The sequence below is a fragment of the Oncorhynchus clarkii genome, chromosome 2 (genome assembly GCF_045791955.1).
Source record: "Oncorhynchus clarkii lewisi isolate Uvic-CL-2024 chromosome 2, UVic_Ocla_1.0, whole genome shotgun sequence".
Classification (NCBI taxonomy): domain Eukaryota; kingdom Metazoa; phylum Chordata; class Actinopteri; order Salmoniformes; family Salmonidae; genus Oncorhynchus; species Oncorhynchus clarkii.
In genome coordinates this window covers 48,897,397-48,915,545 of record NC_092148.1, presented here as the reverse complement: position 1 = coordinate 48,915,545, position 18,149 = coordinate 48,897,397, and the positions used below count along the sequence as shown (strand labels likewise).

General features: G+C 44.3%; 1 protein-coding gene across 4 annotated transcripts in view; it reads right to left on the bottom strand.

Annotated features, from left to right (window-relative positions):
- Positions 1–18,149, bottom strand: part of LOC139368718 (myosin IXAb) — a 168,556-nt gene that overhangs the window by 91,106 nt on the left and 59,301 nt on the right. For 3 of the 4 annotated variants that reach the window (XM_071108026.1, XM_071108010.1, XM_071108019.1), the window contains exons 6-9: positions 17,555–17,608; positions 15,537–15,637; positions 15,221–15,347; positions 8,142–8,231 (exon numbers count right to left, since the gene is read on the bottom strand). In XM_071108026.1, coding sequence (XP_070964127.1) covers positions 8,142–8,231; positions 15,221–15,347; positions 15,537–15,637; positions 17,555–17,608 — 372 coding nt within the window. The remainder of the gene's footprint in view (positions 1–8,141; positions 8,232–15,220; positions 15,348–15,536; positions 15,638–17,554; positions 17,609–18,149) is intronic. The other variant, XM_071108034.1, reaches the window with a different exon arrangement.

Here is an 18,149-nt window from a genome sequence, read left to right as displayed (position 1 = left end):
ACCACCATAGTGCCTGTGCCCAACAACACTAAGGTAACCTGCCTAAATGACTACCGACACGTAGCACTCACGTCTGTAGCCATAAAATGCTTTGAAAGGCTAACATCAACACCACACTTGGCTAACATCAACACCATTATCCCAGAAACCCTAGACCCACACATTTGCATACTGCCCCAACAGATCCACAGATGCAATCTCTATTGCACTCCAAACTGCCCTTTCACACCTGGACAAAAGGAACGCCTATGTGAGAGTGCTATTCATTGACTACAGCTCAGCGTTCAACACAGTAGTGCCCTCAAAGCTCATCACTAAGCTAAGGACCCTGGGACTAAACACCTCCCTCTGCAACTGGATCCTGCGCCGCACTCAGGTGGTACGGGTAGGTAACAACACATCCGCCACACTGATCCTCAACACGGGGGCCCCTCAGGGGTGTGTGCTCAGTCCCCTCTTGTACTCCCTGTTCACTTATGACTGCATGGCCAGGCACGACTCCAAACCATCATCAAGTTTGTCGAAGACACAACAGTGGTAGGCCAGATAACCAACAACGATGAGACAGCCTACAGGGAGAAGGTCAGTGACATGGCCGTGTGGTGCCAGGACAACAACCTCTCCCTCAACGTGATCAAGACAAAGGAGATGATTGTGGACTACAGGAAAAGCGCGCCCCCATTCTCATCGATGGGGTTGCAATGGAGCAGGTTGAGAGCTTCAAGTTCCTTGGTGTCCACATCACCAACAAACTATCATGATCCAAACACACTAAGACAGTCGTGAAGAGGGTACGACAAAGCCTATTCCCCCTCGGGAGACTGAAAAGATTTGGCATGGGTCCTCAGATCCTCAAAAGGTTCTACAGCTGCAACATTGAGGGCATCCTATAAACTCTCCAGTAGTAGTACCAAAACATTCAAAGGCCATTATCTCAAAAGCGAGATTACAAGTTTAAACTTTCAAAGCAGAATTCCTTTCCCATCCTTCCTCACATTCAGTGTATGACATACTTTGTTGTATCTCTGTGTCTCTGCTTTTATCCAATGTATAAAACACCATTTCAAATGATGCTACATCAAATCAAACCTTATTTGCCACATGTGCCGAATACAACAGATGTAGTAGACCTTACCGTGAAATGCTTACTTACAAGCCCTTAACCAACAGTGCAGTTCAAGAAGAGTTAAGAAAATATTTACCAAGTAGACTAAAATGAAAAGTAACAATTAAAAAGTAACAACAATAAGAATAACAAGGCTACGTACAGGGGACACCGGTACCGAGTCAGTGTGCGGGGCTATAGGTTAGTTGAGGTAAGTTGTACATGTCGGTGGGGGAGAAGTGACTATGCATTAATAATAAACAGCGAGTAGCAGCAGTGTACAAAAGGGAGGGGGGAGGGGGGGTCAATGTAAATTGTCCGGTGGTGATTTTATTAACTGTTCAGCAGTCTTATGGCTTGGGGGCAGAAGCTTTTGAGGAGCCTTTTGGTCCTAGACTTGCACTCCGGTACCGCTTGCCGTGCAGTAGCAGAGAAAACAGTCTACAACTTACTGGAGTTTCTTCTGACACCGCCAATTACATAGGTCCTTGGAATAATAGTAATATACTGGGCCGTTCGCACTACCCTCTGTAGCGCTTTACGGTCAGATGCCGAGTAGTTGCAACCGGTCAGCATGCTCTCGATGGTGCAGCTGTAGAACCTTTTGAACCTTTTGAGGATCTGGGGACCCATGCCAAATCTTTTCAATCTCCTGAGGGGGAAAAGGTTTTGCCGTGCCCTCTCCACGACTGTTTTGGTGTGTTTGGACCATGATAGTTTGTTGGTGATGTGGACACCAAGGAACTTGAAACTCTCGACCCTCTCCACTACAGCCCTGTCAATGTTAATGGGGGCCTGTTCGGCCCACCTTTTCCTGTAGTCCACAATCAGCTCCTTTGTCTTGCTCACATTGAGGGAGAGGTTGTTGTCCTGGCACCACACACGACTGAATCAAGGTGGTCGTTCACCTATAGGCTACGCTTACAGTTATTTGGCCACTTTAGTTGTGATTCAAACCTTATCAAAACATATAGGCCTATGGGCTAGGCTATATAATGCATGCGGCTATGATTTGAACAAAACAACAAAAATGAATGCTCTCTTTTTCTTGTGTTAGACTGCACACGCTGGGCATTATTCACAAGTGACAATATTCTCCCCCATCAGACTATTCTCAATTTAATCTAGTCTTTACATATATTAAATAATATATGTGTGAAATTAGTTTTGATTGCGAATGGGCCATTATCATGCACCTGTCGGAAGTCGGGCAGGGGGAAAAAAAGACGCCATCCTTATGCACTTGAATAGCGAACGGAGGATGCTTTTCCCGCGGTTCATTTTCATGCCAGCCAGGTAGGCTATACTCCGGTTGTAAAGTGAAGCAATGTGCTTAATATTAACAAAGATAAGAAAATAAACATAGTTAGCCTAGAGAAAACTGATGGGATCCTCCTCTTTTTAATAGAGGCCATCATTCTGTTTTCTCACGCAATTGCATAGTCTACAGAAATGTTGCAAAACACTTTTAATTCCATGCATCACCCAGCTACGAGAAATTGGCTCTCGCAATGAGGTGATCCTATTCTGATCAAACTCTGAATGACAGGGCTCTCATGAAGTGTTTGATATTCGAATGCATTTGCATTAATGCCAGAGTGATTAAAGGGACAATAGAGCGCCGAGTACGAGGCGATTAGCGACGGGCAGTTAGCATGTTCGGTAGGCTATTAATGGACCGTCAGAGCACGGTCTTGGAGAAGTCCAGTTACCGGGACTCAACGGTCACGTGGAATTTGACTGCGGTCATGACTCGCGACTGCCGTTGTGGAGGTAATACGGTCACCGTCACAGCCCTATGCTAAACTATTATAATAGGAGTGTTATGGAAGGGGAATGGCGTTTAAGTCTGGTTAGCTGTGGCTGGTCAGACACAGGTCTGTGCTGTTACTGGAGGCATGTCCAACATACTCCACATGACAGAGAATTATGTCTGTTAGGCTTACATACTACACATTTGAACTTAATTATGAACCTTCAGTAACCTTGCGTGCCCCTGAACGCAACCTTAATGTACAGTAGAGTGTCAGCAGGCATGTACGTGTGTTTAAACCGATTCGACTAGGTCGAGGGGAGCACAAATTTATGAGGAATAAAAATATGTGATACACAACACATTTCTATTAAACGGACTAATGTGTTTTGTCCCTGAACGCACCCTTAATGTACAGTGCATTTGCAGCACGTGTCTAAACAGTTTCAACTAGGTCCGGGGGAGTAGAGAATAGTGACCAAGCAAAAATATGTGTTTTAAAAAGCCTCCTCTTCTTCCCTAATGCATTATTGATCTAGGCGTTATTTTTAGAGGTATGAGCTTCGCTGTTTCCTGCTCCCAAAGGTTATGTAAGTCCATATGCATTATGCAACAGTTTCAAACCCCACTCCCAATCAAAACGTCTCAAAACGTCCACCAGGGATTTTCAAACACGACATTCTGTCGCGTCAACGAACCTCCATTGTCAGGAAACGTCACAACCAGATTCAATTATTTACCACAGTGCTAGAAATGTCAGGGAATGGAATTTGATGGAGAGAAGAAGAAAAAACAACTCCCCGAAAACAAAGTTTATGAGATGGCCACCCAAGAGGCTGACAAAATAATTAGAGGGAAGTTATCAGAGAGAGTTTAGTAAACTGTTCTGGGGTCGAGTCTGTAACAAGGTCTTGGCTGGTGTTTGGTAATTAGAAGCCTTTGCAGAGGAGCCTAACAGAGGGGGCCTTGCTATTTCTCGCTAATGGCTTACAAACACACTCCGTGAGCCACAGGAGGTGTAAAACAACACCCGGCATGAGACCGCAACGCAAATTACTTGCTAGCCTCTTCTCCGACGGGGTGCGTGTGAGTTTTTGAAGCGTTTGTGTCCAATTGGTTGCCTGTTTGTGATGCCAGTTTATAGAAGTGTGTGTGTGTAACATGTTTAACGATACTTGTTGGGACCAGAAGTCCCTACAAGAATAGTAAACAAACAAAGATTCAACCAGCTGGATACATTTTGCCTGCCCCCCCCCCCCCCCCACAAGGAAAAAAGCTACTTATTTGTAGGGGGTTTAGAATTAGGGTTAGGGGTTAAAGGTTAGGGGTTAAAGGTTCAGGATATATATATATATGTTTGATTTTGTGTACGTTAGCTGCAAAGACATTTAAATAGCTTTGATATAGAGTGGCACTGTTTAATCTAAAGCACATGAATGCACAGCAGAGCCGTGGTTAATTAAAACACACTCTACCTCTCTCATTAGCCAGCATGCAGCAAGCCTTAGCTACAGTAGGCTTCTTTTTATAGGACCTCTTTCATGAAATAACTAGGTTAATGCTTGGTAATATATCATTGACAGTAGAATAAACTGGCAATTAAGTCATGAGAGAAGGAAACTGACAGGTATCCAACCAGTCAGGCCGTTCCTCATGTGTGTTAACCCCTTAGTTGGGAACAGAGCCTTACCACTGGACCAAAACAATCAATAAACATTCTCTCTCTCACCCATCTGATATTAGGAGGGAAAGGTTGCACAGAACCTATTGGAATGCAGCCCGAGTCAATATAGAGATATATAGAGAGAGAGATATAAAGAGAGAGAGATATAGATATATATATATAGAGAGAGAGAGAGGGGGAGAGAAAGTGTGAGAGAGAGAGATATATAGAGATATATATATATATATATATCTCTCTCTCTCTCTCACACTTTCTCTCCCCCCCCCCCCTCTCTCTCTATATATATATATATATACATACATACACAGTGCCTTGCGAAAGTATTCGGCCCCCTTGAACTTTGCGACCTTTTGCCACATTTCAGGCTTCAAACATAAAGATATAAAACTGAATTTTTTTGTGAAGAATCAACAACAAGTGGGACACAATCATGAAGTGGAACGACATTTATTGGATATTTCAAACTTTTTTAACAAATCAAAAACTGAAAAATTGGGCGTGCAAAATTATTCAGCCCCCTTAAGCTAATACTTTGTAGCGCCACCTTTTGCTGCGATTACAGCTGTAAGTCGCTTGGGGTATGTCTCTATCAGTTTTGCACATCGAGAGACTGACATTTTTTCCCATTCCTCCTTGCAAAACAGCTCGAGCTCAGTGAGGTTGGATGGAGAGCATTTGTGAACAGCAGTTTTCAGTTCTTTCCACAGATTCTCGATTGGATTCAGGTCTGGACTTTGACTTGGCCATTCTAACACCTGGATATGTTTATTTTTGAACCATTCCATTGTAGATTTTGCTTTATGTTTTGGATCATTGTCTTGTTGGAAGACAAATCTCCGTCCCAGTCTCAGGTCTTTTGCAGACTCCATCAGGTTTTCTTCCAGAATGGTCCTGTATTTGGCTCCATCCATCTTCCCATCAATTTTAACCATCTTCCCTGTCCCTGCTGAAGAAAAGCAGGCCCAACCCATGATGCTGCCACCACCATGTTTGACAGTGGGGATGGTGTGTTCAGCTGTGTTGCTTTTACGCCAAACATAACGTTTTGCATTGTTGCCAAAAAGTTCAATTTTGGTTTCATCTGACCAGAGCACCTTCTTCCACATGTTTGGTGTGTCTCCCAGGTGGCTTGTGGCAAACTTTAAACGACACTTTTTATGGATATCTTTAAGAAATGGCTTTCGTCTTGCCACTCTTCCATAAAGGCCAGATTTGTGCAATATACGACTGATTGTTGTCCTATGGACAGAGTCTCCCACCTCAGCTGTAGATCTCTGCAGTTCATCCAGAGTGATCATGGGCCTCTTGGCTGCATCTCTGATCAGTCTTCTCCTTGTATGAGCTGAAAGTTTAGAGGGACGGCCAGGTCTTGGTAGATTTGCAGTGGTCTGATACTCCTTCCATTTCAATATTATCGCTTGCACAGTGCTCCTTGGGATGTTTAAAGCTTGGGAAATCTTTTTGTATCCAAATCCAGCTTTAAACTTCTTCACAACAGTATCTCGGACCTGCCTGGTGTGTTCCTTGTTCTTCATGATGCTCTCTGCGCTTTTAACGGACCTCTGAGACTATCACAGTGCAGGTGCATTTATACGGAGACTTGATTACACACAGGTGGATTGTATTTATCATCATTAGTCATTTAGGTCAACATTGGATCATTCAGAGATCCTCACTGAACTTCTGGAGAGAGTTTGCTGCACTGAAAGTAAAGGGGCTGAATAATTTTGCACGCCCAATTTTTCAGTTTTTGATTTGTTAAAAAAGTTTGAAATATCCAATAAATGTCGTTCCACTTCATGATCGTGTCCCACTTGTTGTTGATTCTTCACAAAAAAATACAGTTTTATATCTTTATGTTTGAAGCCTGAAATGTGGCAAAAGGTCGCAAAGTTCAAGGGGGCCGAATACTTTCGCAAGGCACTGTATATATATAGAGAGAGAGATATATATATATATATATATATATATATATAGAGAGAGAGAGATATAGAGAGAGAGAGATAGAGAGATATATATAGAGAGAGAGATAAAGAGATATATATATATATATATATATATATATATATATATATATATATATATATATATATATATATATATATATATATATATATATATATATATATAGAGAGAGAGATATAGAGAGAGAGATATATAGAGAGAGAGAGAGAAAGGGGGAGAGAAAGTGGGAAAGCGAGAGAAAGATGGTATAGGCCTAGTTTCACCCCTGGGAGCAGAGAGGAGATGTCTCAGTGACCAGGGGAACTGCTACGGCCTCTGCAGTCACTTATCCCTTTCTCCACAGTTGCCGTGCCAACAACAACCACAGCCGTATCCTACTGATGTGCAGTAGTGTAGGGAACATGCTTGGTGCTGTTCTGTGCAGATTTCCTTCTGACACGGTGAATGGAATCTCTCCCTCCCTCCCGCGCTCCTTTCTCTAAAAGGCTCATATTAGGCTGTGACAGATGGGGATTTCCATGCAGTGGAGGGCCCCTCGTTTTATTTCTCTTAACGCTCCACCTCCTCAAAGACCTCTCTCTCTCTCCACATTAAGTTATGGCGGATGGGGGACTTCCATAGCATTAGCAGAACAACAGAGCTACAGTAACAGTAAGTGTTGAGTATGTATCGTAGCCACAGTCTTCCTATAGGATTACGTTTTTTTAAAGTCCATTGTCTGAGCCTCTAGTACGACTGTATATGGAGAGGCTGAGGAAGACGGAGACTGGATTTGGTTTCTGGTCCGGCTGTATATTCCAGTGGAGGATGCACATTCCTAGGCGGAGACCACATGACTGTCTGGGGGGATGGATGCAGCTATTGTGTAGCTAGTCGCTAATGTGTAACCAGAAGGGGGTGGGATGGTGGAGGAGAGCTCAGTTATAGACTAGCCTTGTGTAGAATTTCCTCTGAAACACAAACGCCCCCAGGCGACCGGGGTGGGAGACAGGCAGGAACTCATATGAAACGGTTGAGAGCGAATGCTGGGCCGTGTTCGTTAGACATAAAAACAAAACAACAGTTCTGTTTGCTGTAGCAAAATGTTTTACAACTTTTTCCATCGATGAACCTCAACCCAGGTTTTGTATTAAGGTCATTTCAAATAGGCTCTCTGTGAGATTCGGCATACATGCGCGACAATGATGCTTTTTGGCGCTAAGGGGGGAGGGGGGGGGTCAGCGCCACCACAACAAACCCTCCTGAGACGGCCCCTTATAATCCCTGACCACTGACGCACTCTGCGGCCAAACAAAGAGACTCCGCTTTTCTTTCTCGAGGCCTTTAGGAATGTACTGTACGCCCTCCCCTTGTGGACTACAAAAGCCTTTTGAGTTTCGGCGGAAGGAAAGCAAATCCAAGCAAACAAGTAGTGTCCTTAAGAATTTCGGCTGTCAACAATTCATAAACACGACTCTATCAACGAAGTCCCTAGACTTTATACAAGATGAAATATCTTGGAGCGTTCTGAAGCTCTGAGGCTGTTGTTGTTGTCACTGTGGGGGTCAGCTAGGGTTCAAAGCCGCCTGTGTGGTCTGGTGCAGTTGTGTTATGATGTTTGTTATTATAAAAAGAACAGGAAATCTCGCGGTCACCTCTGCCAGTTTGTATGGCACGATCAGCCGCTCTCCCACCGTGACAGTCTTCCTGGTGGTCAGAGCCTCGAACAGCAACTCCTCCTTCACCTGCGGACATAGACAAGCACAAGGTCAGTCAGACAGTAGAGACAGGAAGTCACTCTGAATAGAGCGCATAGCTATTAGTTGCATACATACTTTAGATAACAACAGATAGCGGTTAGCCAATGCTCTACTCAATCCCCTCTTTCTAAGTGACACTGACATGGTTAGCTGAGATTAGCTTCCTTGTGTAGAGCAGGACACAGACACGCACACGCTCACGCGCATGCTAGCCTTGGCCTCAGCAGACAGCCCATTGAGAGAGACAGATGTCACTGCACACACATCTGACCACTCATCCATCCACTGGGATTATGCTGACAGCTGCTGCTGAGGACGCGGCAGAGGGTAGGTACCCTGTGTGTGTGTGTGTGTGTGTGTGTGTGTGCGCGTGCGAGAGAGTGTGAAGCGGCAGGGTGTTGATCTTAAACACCATCATGGCTGTATGTTTTTTTTCAGTTGTTTCCTTTATAAATGGTCTTTGATGTAAACAGCAGCATTTGTGAGGGACACTAATTCGATTTAAATTCGTACTTCTTGGTAATCCCCCACTGGGTGCGGAGCTAATTCTACTGCTCACCGATTGGTCTGTGCTTCACGACTGTCACCTGGTAACCACGCTTAGATTCCATTCTCTCGCACGGCTTTTAATACATAAAAAAACACATCTGTGCTGTTACTGTATATTAATACATTTCTCAATCAAGCAAATGGGAGATGTGCCCTGAAGCAAGGCTCAAACTGACCCTGGAACTCTTTTACTATAACAGTCCCATCACTTAACACTGTTCTAGCTCCACCTAGCCCTATTGGGACCCTGTGGTCCAGCCAGAGGAACCAGTCTGTCAACTCTACCATCTGACCCTGCTCCACTTCCTCTTCCTGTTCTGCCCCCCCCCCCCACAAGAAACAGGAAGTCCGAGCCAGTCATATTCCCATTCATGCATCAGTCTACACCACGGCCAATTAGCTTTCCCTGTGGAAAGTGCTGCTCACGTGACACCACAGTGTAGTAAACGCAAAGATGGTGAATTGGTGACCGATAGTTCACCCGTGGTATGATATGATACATGTTTATGTTCTAGATATTTGCTGCTCATGTTAGTGGTTTTGAGGTGATTTTGCTTTTAGACAGGGGCTAACAGCTATCACGCCCATTGTTTTGCAGCAGACACAAGTGCTAAAAGTTTATCCCGAGCCAAGTAAGCACACCCAAATCTTTAGTTGCGGGCTGTCACTCCGCTGTATAAATTAATGGCATAGTATCTAATCATTTAGGCAAATTATCCCATTAATTCAGCAAAACCCTGCCTTGTTTGAATAATATGACAACGGGACTACTGTACCAGAGCATTGGGAAACCCCAGTATTTCCTTTTCGACGGTGCTTCTACTCTCTCCGACCCTGAACATGTGGTGAGCATGTGCCTCCTCTCACGTCCACATAAATCACATGGTACTCGCGGCACAAAACGAGTCTCTTCCTTTAAAACACCCAACTGGTTCCCCTTTCTGCATAATACCCTGTGGCACAGTTGTCAGACTTTCCAACACACTTTGATCATTGTTTTATCAGTGACTCAACAGGGTAGACTGCGTAATCCTTGTGGTTTCTGTCCGCGGGTAGAGCGACGCAATCCCTCAATTCTGAGGTAAATGAGAACAGCATGTGCCCACCGCCGAGTAGGCTCCGGTCAGAGTTTCTACAGTAAGTTGACCTCAGCTAGCGGTTACGTCATGGTTATGATAGCGTGATGTAGGCTTTATGTCAGTCAGTTTGCTTAAGTAGTGTAGAAAGATACCTTGATGCCCTCCTATAACATATTTTCGTCTTTAAAGCACAGCACAATTAGATATGTCAACTGTGACAAATGACAGGCTACATTCTGAGGTACAGGAGAATTGCTCAGTTGGCTGGCAGCATTAGCAGTCAGACGCCGTAGCTGTGGAACAACAGCGGAGAGTGATGATGTATTTGCGGTTCTACTGTAGGAGGGAGATGCAGCAGGGCACAGAGTGGAAGAGCTGTGGTTAAGGAGGCGGGCGTGTCTAATGCAAGCTCATTCCCACAAGGCACTTGTGTTGGTTCGTTAGCACTGCAGTGGAAGCGTGAGTCAGAGAACTGGGGCTACAATACATCCAATGCCCTTTTCACACTAATCGAGCTGATCAGAAACGTACGGTGCTGGCTCAGATGTTTTCCTTTTCAGCATGGTTCCAGCAACTGTGGTGCATACAGGCTGGTTGCAGTACAGTTTCCCATGGGCCAATTTGGTTCAGTTCCGTAGTGTGAAAAGGGTCAAGAAGTCTCCTTTGTAAGGAGATAACGTGATCCGGACCCCAAAAATATGGACACTCTTCTCAGCACATGAACAACTTCTGAATAGAAATAGATATTCTAGTTCACGCATCTGCCATGCTTTTTCTTCCCGTTATGTCTCCCACTTGAGTTCCTCAAATGGAACACGCCCATTGTCTAATCATGTTAGTCCTACAGTTTAATGTCTAGCTTAGCTTAGCTTGTGTGTGTGTGTGTGTGTGTGTGTGTGTGTGTGTGTGTGTGTCCGCGCGCGCTGGTCCTAACCATGTATTTACAGTGCAAGTTCAGCCAGCTCTGCTCAAACAACCATTTCAACAGTGTCAGATATTGGGGGTGACAACACTCCAACAAACTGTCAGGAGTAGGATGTGATTCGTTAAGAGTGGTGTGTATCTCATTGGAAATATTTGATTGACGAGGGATTTCTTTGGACTAGTACCCTTGCATTGGCCTCGTCACTAGCCTGTGGCGATCAAAACCATAAAAACGATTTGCAGTCTACGCAAACATTTGAAAACAATTCAGTGACGAATTATGGATGCCATGCCACAATTGATTGTGTGTGTGTGTGTGTGTGTGTGTGTGTGTTGCACAATATTCTGGCTGTCATGAGCTCTAGTCACCCAGTTTTCATAAGACATCTCAATGTCGAAAATGAAAACAAGTCTTATCGCACTGGGCAAAAACAGGTTGAAATCTACGTTGTTTCAAATCAAATCAAATCAAATGTTATTTGTCACATACACATGGTTAGCAGATGTTAATGCGAGTGTAGCGAAATGCTTGTGCTTCTAGTTCCGACAATGCAGTAATAACCAACAAGTAATCTAGCTAACAATTCCAAAACTACTACCTTATAGACACAAGTGTAAGGGGATAAAGAATATGTACATAAAGATATATGAATGAGTGATGGTACAGAGCGGCATAGGCAAGATACAGTAGATGGTATTGAGTACAGTATATACATATGAGATGAATAATGTAGGGTATGTAAACATTATATTAGGTAGCATTGTTTAAAGCGGCTAGTGATATATTTTACATAATTTCCCATCAATTCCCATTATTAAAGTGGCTGGAGTTGAGTCAGTGTGTTGGCAGCAGCCACTCAATGTTAGTGGTGGCTGTTTAACAGTCTGATGGCCTTGAGATAGAAGCTGTTTTTCAGTCTCTCGGTCCCAGCTTTGATGCACCTGTACTGACCTCACCTTCTGGATGATAGCGGGGTGAACAGGCAGTGGCTTGGGTGGTTGTTGTCCTTGATGATCTTTATGGCCTTCCTGTGACATCGGGTGGTGTAGGTGTCCTGGAGGGCAGGTAGTTTGCCCCCGGTGATGCGTTGTGCAGACCTCACTACCCTCTGGAGAGCCTTACGGTTGTGGGCGGAGCAGTTGCCGTACCAGGCGGTGATACAGCCCGACAGGATGCTCTCGATTGTGCATCTGTAGAAGTTTGTGAGTGCTTTTGGTGACAAGCCGAAAAGCGCTGCTGCGCCTTCTTCACGATGCTGTCTGTGTGGGTGGACCAATTCAGTTTGTCTGTGATGTGTACGCCGAGGAATGTAAAACTTACTACCCTCTCCACTACTGTTCCATCGATGTGGATAGGGGGGTGTTCCCTCTGCTGTTTCCTGAAGTCCACAATCATCTCCTTAGTTTTGTTGACGTTGAGTGTGAGGTTATTTTCCTGACACCACACTCCGAGGGCCCTCACCTCCTCCCTGTAGGCCGTCTCGTCGTTGTTGGTAATCAAGCCTACCACTGTTGTGTCGTCCACAAACTTGATGATTGAGTTGGAGGGAGTACAGGAGAGGGCTTTCCTTTTAACAAAATATGATGACGTTGAAACCAACGTGGAAAACTGATTGGATTCGCAAAAAGTAAGGGATTAGTATTTTCTTCACCAAACTTTTAACGTGGTGACATTTGTTGTTGACTTCACGCTGACTTGACGCTCGTCGACAACTCGAACAAATGTCAATCAAAACAAGACGTTAAACTGACGTCCGTGTCCAGCGGGGATGACTCCACCAATAAAGACGAACGCGGCTCAAAATGATATAACAAAATGATAAAAACTATCAAAAGATACGCTGCCTGCAAAGCCAAATCATCTTGGAATACATTCTCCCCCCCCCCCCCCCCCCCCATCTCCAAACTGGACACGAGGTGATACAGTGAGTTAGTAACAAAGTCCTGTTGTTGCTACTCTGCGTCTGACTGTAAACTAATCCATTTGCATTCCTTACAGCCATTAAAATACACAGAAATCAACGTGACAACTGCGGCTCGTGCCGGAGTTGGTACAGTTGAAGTCAGAAGTTTACATACACCTTAGCCAAATACATTTACCGTAAACTCAGTTTTTCTCAATTCCTGCCATTTAATCCTAGTAATAATTCCCTGCCTTAGGATCACCACTATATTTTAAGAATGTGAAATGTCAGAATAATAGTAGAGAGAATGATTTATTTCATCACATCCCCAGTGGGTCAGAAGTTAACTCAATTACTATTTGGTAGCATTGCCTTTAAATTGTTTAACTTGGGTCAAACGTTTTGGGTAGCTTTCCACAAGCTTCCCACAATAAGTTGGGTGAATTTTGGCCCATTCCTCCAGACAGAGGCGGCAGGGTAGCCTAGTGGTTAGAGCGTTGGACCAGTAACCGGAAGGTTGCAAGTTCAAACCCCCGAGCTTCAAACCCCCGAGGTACAAATCTGTCGTTCTGCCCCTGAACAGGCAGTTAACCCACTGTTCCTAGGCCGTCATTGAAAATAAGAATTTGTTCTTAACTGACTTGCCTACTTAAATAAAGGTAAAATAAAATAAAAAAGGTTTGTAAGGCCTCCTTGCTTGCACACGCTTATCAGTTCTGCCCACAAATTGTGTATAGGGTTGAGGTCAGGGCTTTGTGACGGCCAATCCAATACCTTTCCTTAAGTCATTTTTCCACAACTTTGGAAATATGGTTGGGGTCATTGTCCATTTGGAAGACCCATTTGCGACCAAGCTTTAACTTCCTGACTGATGTTTTGAGATGTTGCTTCAATATACGCACATCATTTTCCAGCCTCATGATGCCATCTATTTTGTGAAGTGCACCAGTCCCTCCTGCAGCAAAGCACTCCCACAACATGATGCTGCCACCCTCGTGCTTCACGGTTAGGATGGTGTTCTTCGGCTTGCAAGCTTCCCCCTTTATCTTCCAAACATAACGATGGATGGTCAATATGGCCAAACAGTTATATTTTGGTTTCATCAGACCAGAGGACATTTCTCCAAAAAGTACGATCTTTGTCCCCATGTGCAGTTGCAAACCGTAGTTTGGTTTTTTTATGGCGGTTTTGGAGCAGTGGCTTCTTCCTTGCTGAGCGGCCTTTCAGGTTATGTCGATATAGGACTCGTTTTTACTGTAGATATAGATACTTTTGTAACCGTTTCCTCCAGCATCTTCACAAGGGCCTTTGCTGTGGTTCTGGGATCGTTTCGCACTTCTCGCTCCAAAGTACATGAATCTCTAGGAGATAGAACGCGTCTCCTTCCTGAGCGGTGTGACGGCTGCGTGGTCCCATGGTGTTTATACTTGTGTACTATTGTTTGTACAGATGAACGTGGTACCTTCAGGCATTTGGAAATTGCTCCCAAGGATGAACCAGACTTGTGGAGGTCTACCATTGTTTTCTGAGGTCTTGGGTGATTTATTTTGATTTTCCAATGATGTCAAGCAAAGAGGTACTGAGTTTGAAGGTAGGCCTTGAAATACATCCACAGGTACACCTCCAATTGACTCAAATGATGTCGATTAGCCTATCAGAAGCTTCTAAAGCAATGACATTTTCTGGAATTTTAAGAACTGTTTAAAATCACAGTCAACTTAGTGTATGTAAACTTCTGACCCACTGGAATTGTGATAAGTGAAATAATCTGTCTGTAAACAATTGTTGGAAAAATGACTTGTGTCATGCACAAAGTAGATGTCCTAACCGACTTGCCAAAACTATAGTTTGTTAACAAGAAATTTGTGGAGTGGTTGAAAAAAGAGTTTCAATGACTCTAACCTAAGTGTATGTCAACTTCCGACTTCAACCGTAGGTCATAATATTGCAGCTCAACCATACCGTCGCAGACCTGAGAACAGTCCTTATGCTAATAACTGCTGTAGTGTAGCATTGACTCAGTGACTTTTAGGGATCAACCTTGCCTGTCGACACAACAGAAGGCACTCCGTTACCTCAATGGGTGAAATGTGAAGGAGAGAGAGAGAAAAAAAACAAAAAAACAAGTGACATCATAAAGCACCAGAGATATCAGAATGGGCGGGTCAAGCAAATGAGTGACATCATAAAGCACCAGAGATATCAGAATGGGCGGGTCAAGCAAATGAGTGACATCGTAAAGCACCAGAGATATCAGAATGGGCGGGTCAAGCAAACGAGTGACATCATAAAGCACCAGAGATATCAGAATGGGCGGGTCAAGCAAATGAGTGACATCATAAAGCACCAGAGATATTAGAATGGGCGGGTCAAGCAAACGAGTGACATCATAAAGCACCAGAGATATCAGAATGGGCGGGTCAAGCAAACGAGTGACATCATAAAGCACCAGAGAGATCAGAATGGGCGGGTCAAGCAAACGAGTGAACGAAGGACTAATTGACATGCAGGTACACACCTCGAGCAGCTCCGAGACGGTGGGCAGCACCTCTGGGTTACAGATGTCTATGGAGTCGTCCCTGTAGGACTTCTTCCTGTAGCGGATGTTGCCCAGGTGGAGGATAGCAGACAGCAGGGAGAAGATCCTACCAGACAGAGAGGGAGAGAGAGAGGGAGGGAGTCAAATACGAGTTAAGATGAGGATAAACCTAGACAACTGCATTAGAAATTATGGTGTGGAAAAGATGGAGAGAGAAAGGGAGAAAGAGACAGACATGCGGGGCATGTGTGTGTATGTGTGTGTGAGTGTGCGTGCATGTGTTTAATGTACTTACTGTTTGCGTGTGGCAGGCAGGAACCCCACCATCTCCATAGCCAACTGCAGCCGCTCAAAGTCGTGCTTCAGGTCCTCCCCTTCCACAGTGAAGCAGTCCTGCTGAAGTAACGAGTACCGCTATCAACAGACAACACTTGACCATACAATGTACACCTGTACAGTAGAATACCACACAAACACTAACTATTAGGCATGTCTTACAAACTCTAACACTCCTTTTGACTCATCCACCCTTCCACATATTTTTTCTAGTTCACATCTTATCTGATTTACTGAATCTATCCCCCCCCCCCCAAAAAAAAAAAGTCAGGGATAGTCCATGTCGGTCCTGGAGCTCTGGTTTTCATTCTCCCCTAATTCAGGGTTGATTGATAATCATGAATCAATCATTTAAAAAATATATATATATTTTTAACTGAACTATTTTGGCCCTCCAGGCCAGGAACTGAATAAGCCTGCTTTATACAACAGCCTTGTGGCATAGGAGTGTTTGGTTGTTGTTCTAAGGGAGGTGGTCAAGCCAAAACACACACACAAGGTTGTCCTTCCGTGCTCGGAGCCTGGTGGCCACTGGCAGGGCTAATAGAGAGCGGCCTTCCTCTCAGTTCTAATGATGGGGCAGAGAGCAAACACACACACGAAACAGGATCAGCTTCTAAAACCATTTAACATTCTTCCCTGCTGTTTGGATTTCTTTACCGTTTCCAGGGTACAGTGACGGGCAATTTCTGAGGTGAAAATGTGCACTTTCTCCAACATGAGATTTGAGGCTTCACAAGCACTTGGGTAAAAAAAAAGAGAATGTCTGAATTGCTGGGTTCGTTGGTCGTTTTTTTTTCTTCTCAAATACCAAACAGCGCAATGCGATATGTCAAAGGAAGTTGAGAAAACAAAGAGAGATCATTGTCGGACAGTTCCAAATTGGAATCTCTGGGCCTACACCAAACCCTTAACTCTGGTACTCCTCTAATCAAAACAAAATCGGTTTAGACACTGAGGGAATGACTGAAGAAAGCTCCCTCCTGTTCTTTTTACCTTCTCAAACAGAGAAGGTATTTTATTCAGCACATACGCTACGGTTTACTTACCACGCCTAGTCATCATTAAGTTAACGCTAAAATGTACATGGTGAAAATGTTTGGGATAAAATTCGATACATATGGCATATAGCTTTTAGCAATTATCCCACTTGGGGCCGAATTCTGACTTGAGATACTGTTTGTGCACGTATCTCAAAAGATTCATTTTAAAAATCACACATTGATATCAGTGCGAGAAATATTCCAAGTTAGGATTGGCCCCTTGTCCTAAACACAGACTTTGGCGGTAAATGCCTTTTGACAGGCCACCGGTGTTGTGTGAGAAAGTGCTCATCATTCAAAATGTGTCCCACGACAGCATGCTTCTCACACCAAAGCAATTCGACCAAAGTGAACCCAAAAAAGACACAGAAATACACCCACAGCCACCAAGCCAGAAACATACCAAATCCCAATTTTTTTTAACCGGCAAACATGTTTGGTCATTGTGATCTTGTGTCAGACACTCCCTTGTGTTTGTTTATGTTTCAGAGCGTGTGAGTGAGTGAGTAGAAAAGAGAGGGAAAGAGTACAGCCAAGCTGTCAGGAAGCGTTGGGAGGCACGGCGCGACAGACAGACTCTGACATCATCTCCTCTGACTCAGGGGTCAGGGATTGCAGACGAAAGGGCAGGGAGGTCATAGACTCACCCCTGAGACATGCCATGTAAACAGACACTCAGATACAGGACATCACAATGACCACTACATAGACCACTATAAGTGAAGGCTGTGCAGACAACGGCAGGGAGACAACAACACACTGAAAGATATCAACACACACACTCCAAAAACAAACAGGATTGTGCTCTCATGTGTGTGAAGACGTGACAAGAGCCGAGGCCCAACCCAGCACCAAATCGACCCCACATGTACACAGACACACGCGCACGCAAAAGAGGTATGCACAACTAAACACACACACACACAATACTGACCAGCTCGCTCTCATAGTAATTTTCCCAGTGGAGTCTGTGAGATTTCTTTGTCATCTGGAAGTAAGGTAGAGGGGGTTAGAGAGAGGTATGTATACACACACTCAAAACACACTCACTCAACTGACTCGGAGATGACGCATACTGTTAATACACGGGGGGAGATTCACTAAACTGGTCTAAACACACACACACACACACACACACACACACACACCACAAATCCCCAAAGCTGCGATAATTAAATCCATTTAGCAATGACCTAAAAAAAAAAAAATGAATGACTCAACTAGTTTGAATTGCGGGAGAAAGATCTCAGTCTTTCCAAGAACATTTCGAGCGAAAGAGAGGGAGAGAAGGGTGACACACTCCAGACTCACTCTCTCTCTCTGTGGACACATGGACACAGGAAGGACGCAAGAGTAACAGAACTGCTCAGCTATGGGAGGAATTCACACCCTGCTCCCAGATAGGGTTAGGAGTGTTCACCGGGGATGGGCTACATAGACAGACACATGCAAATGCTGCCATGCATTGCACATGACAGCTTATATTCTTTACAAAAAAAAAAAAAAGGAGAAAAGACAACAGCAATCTG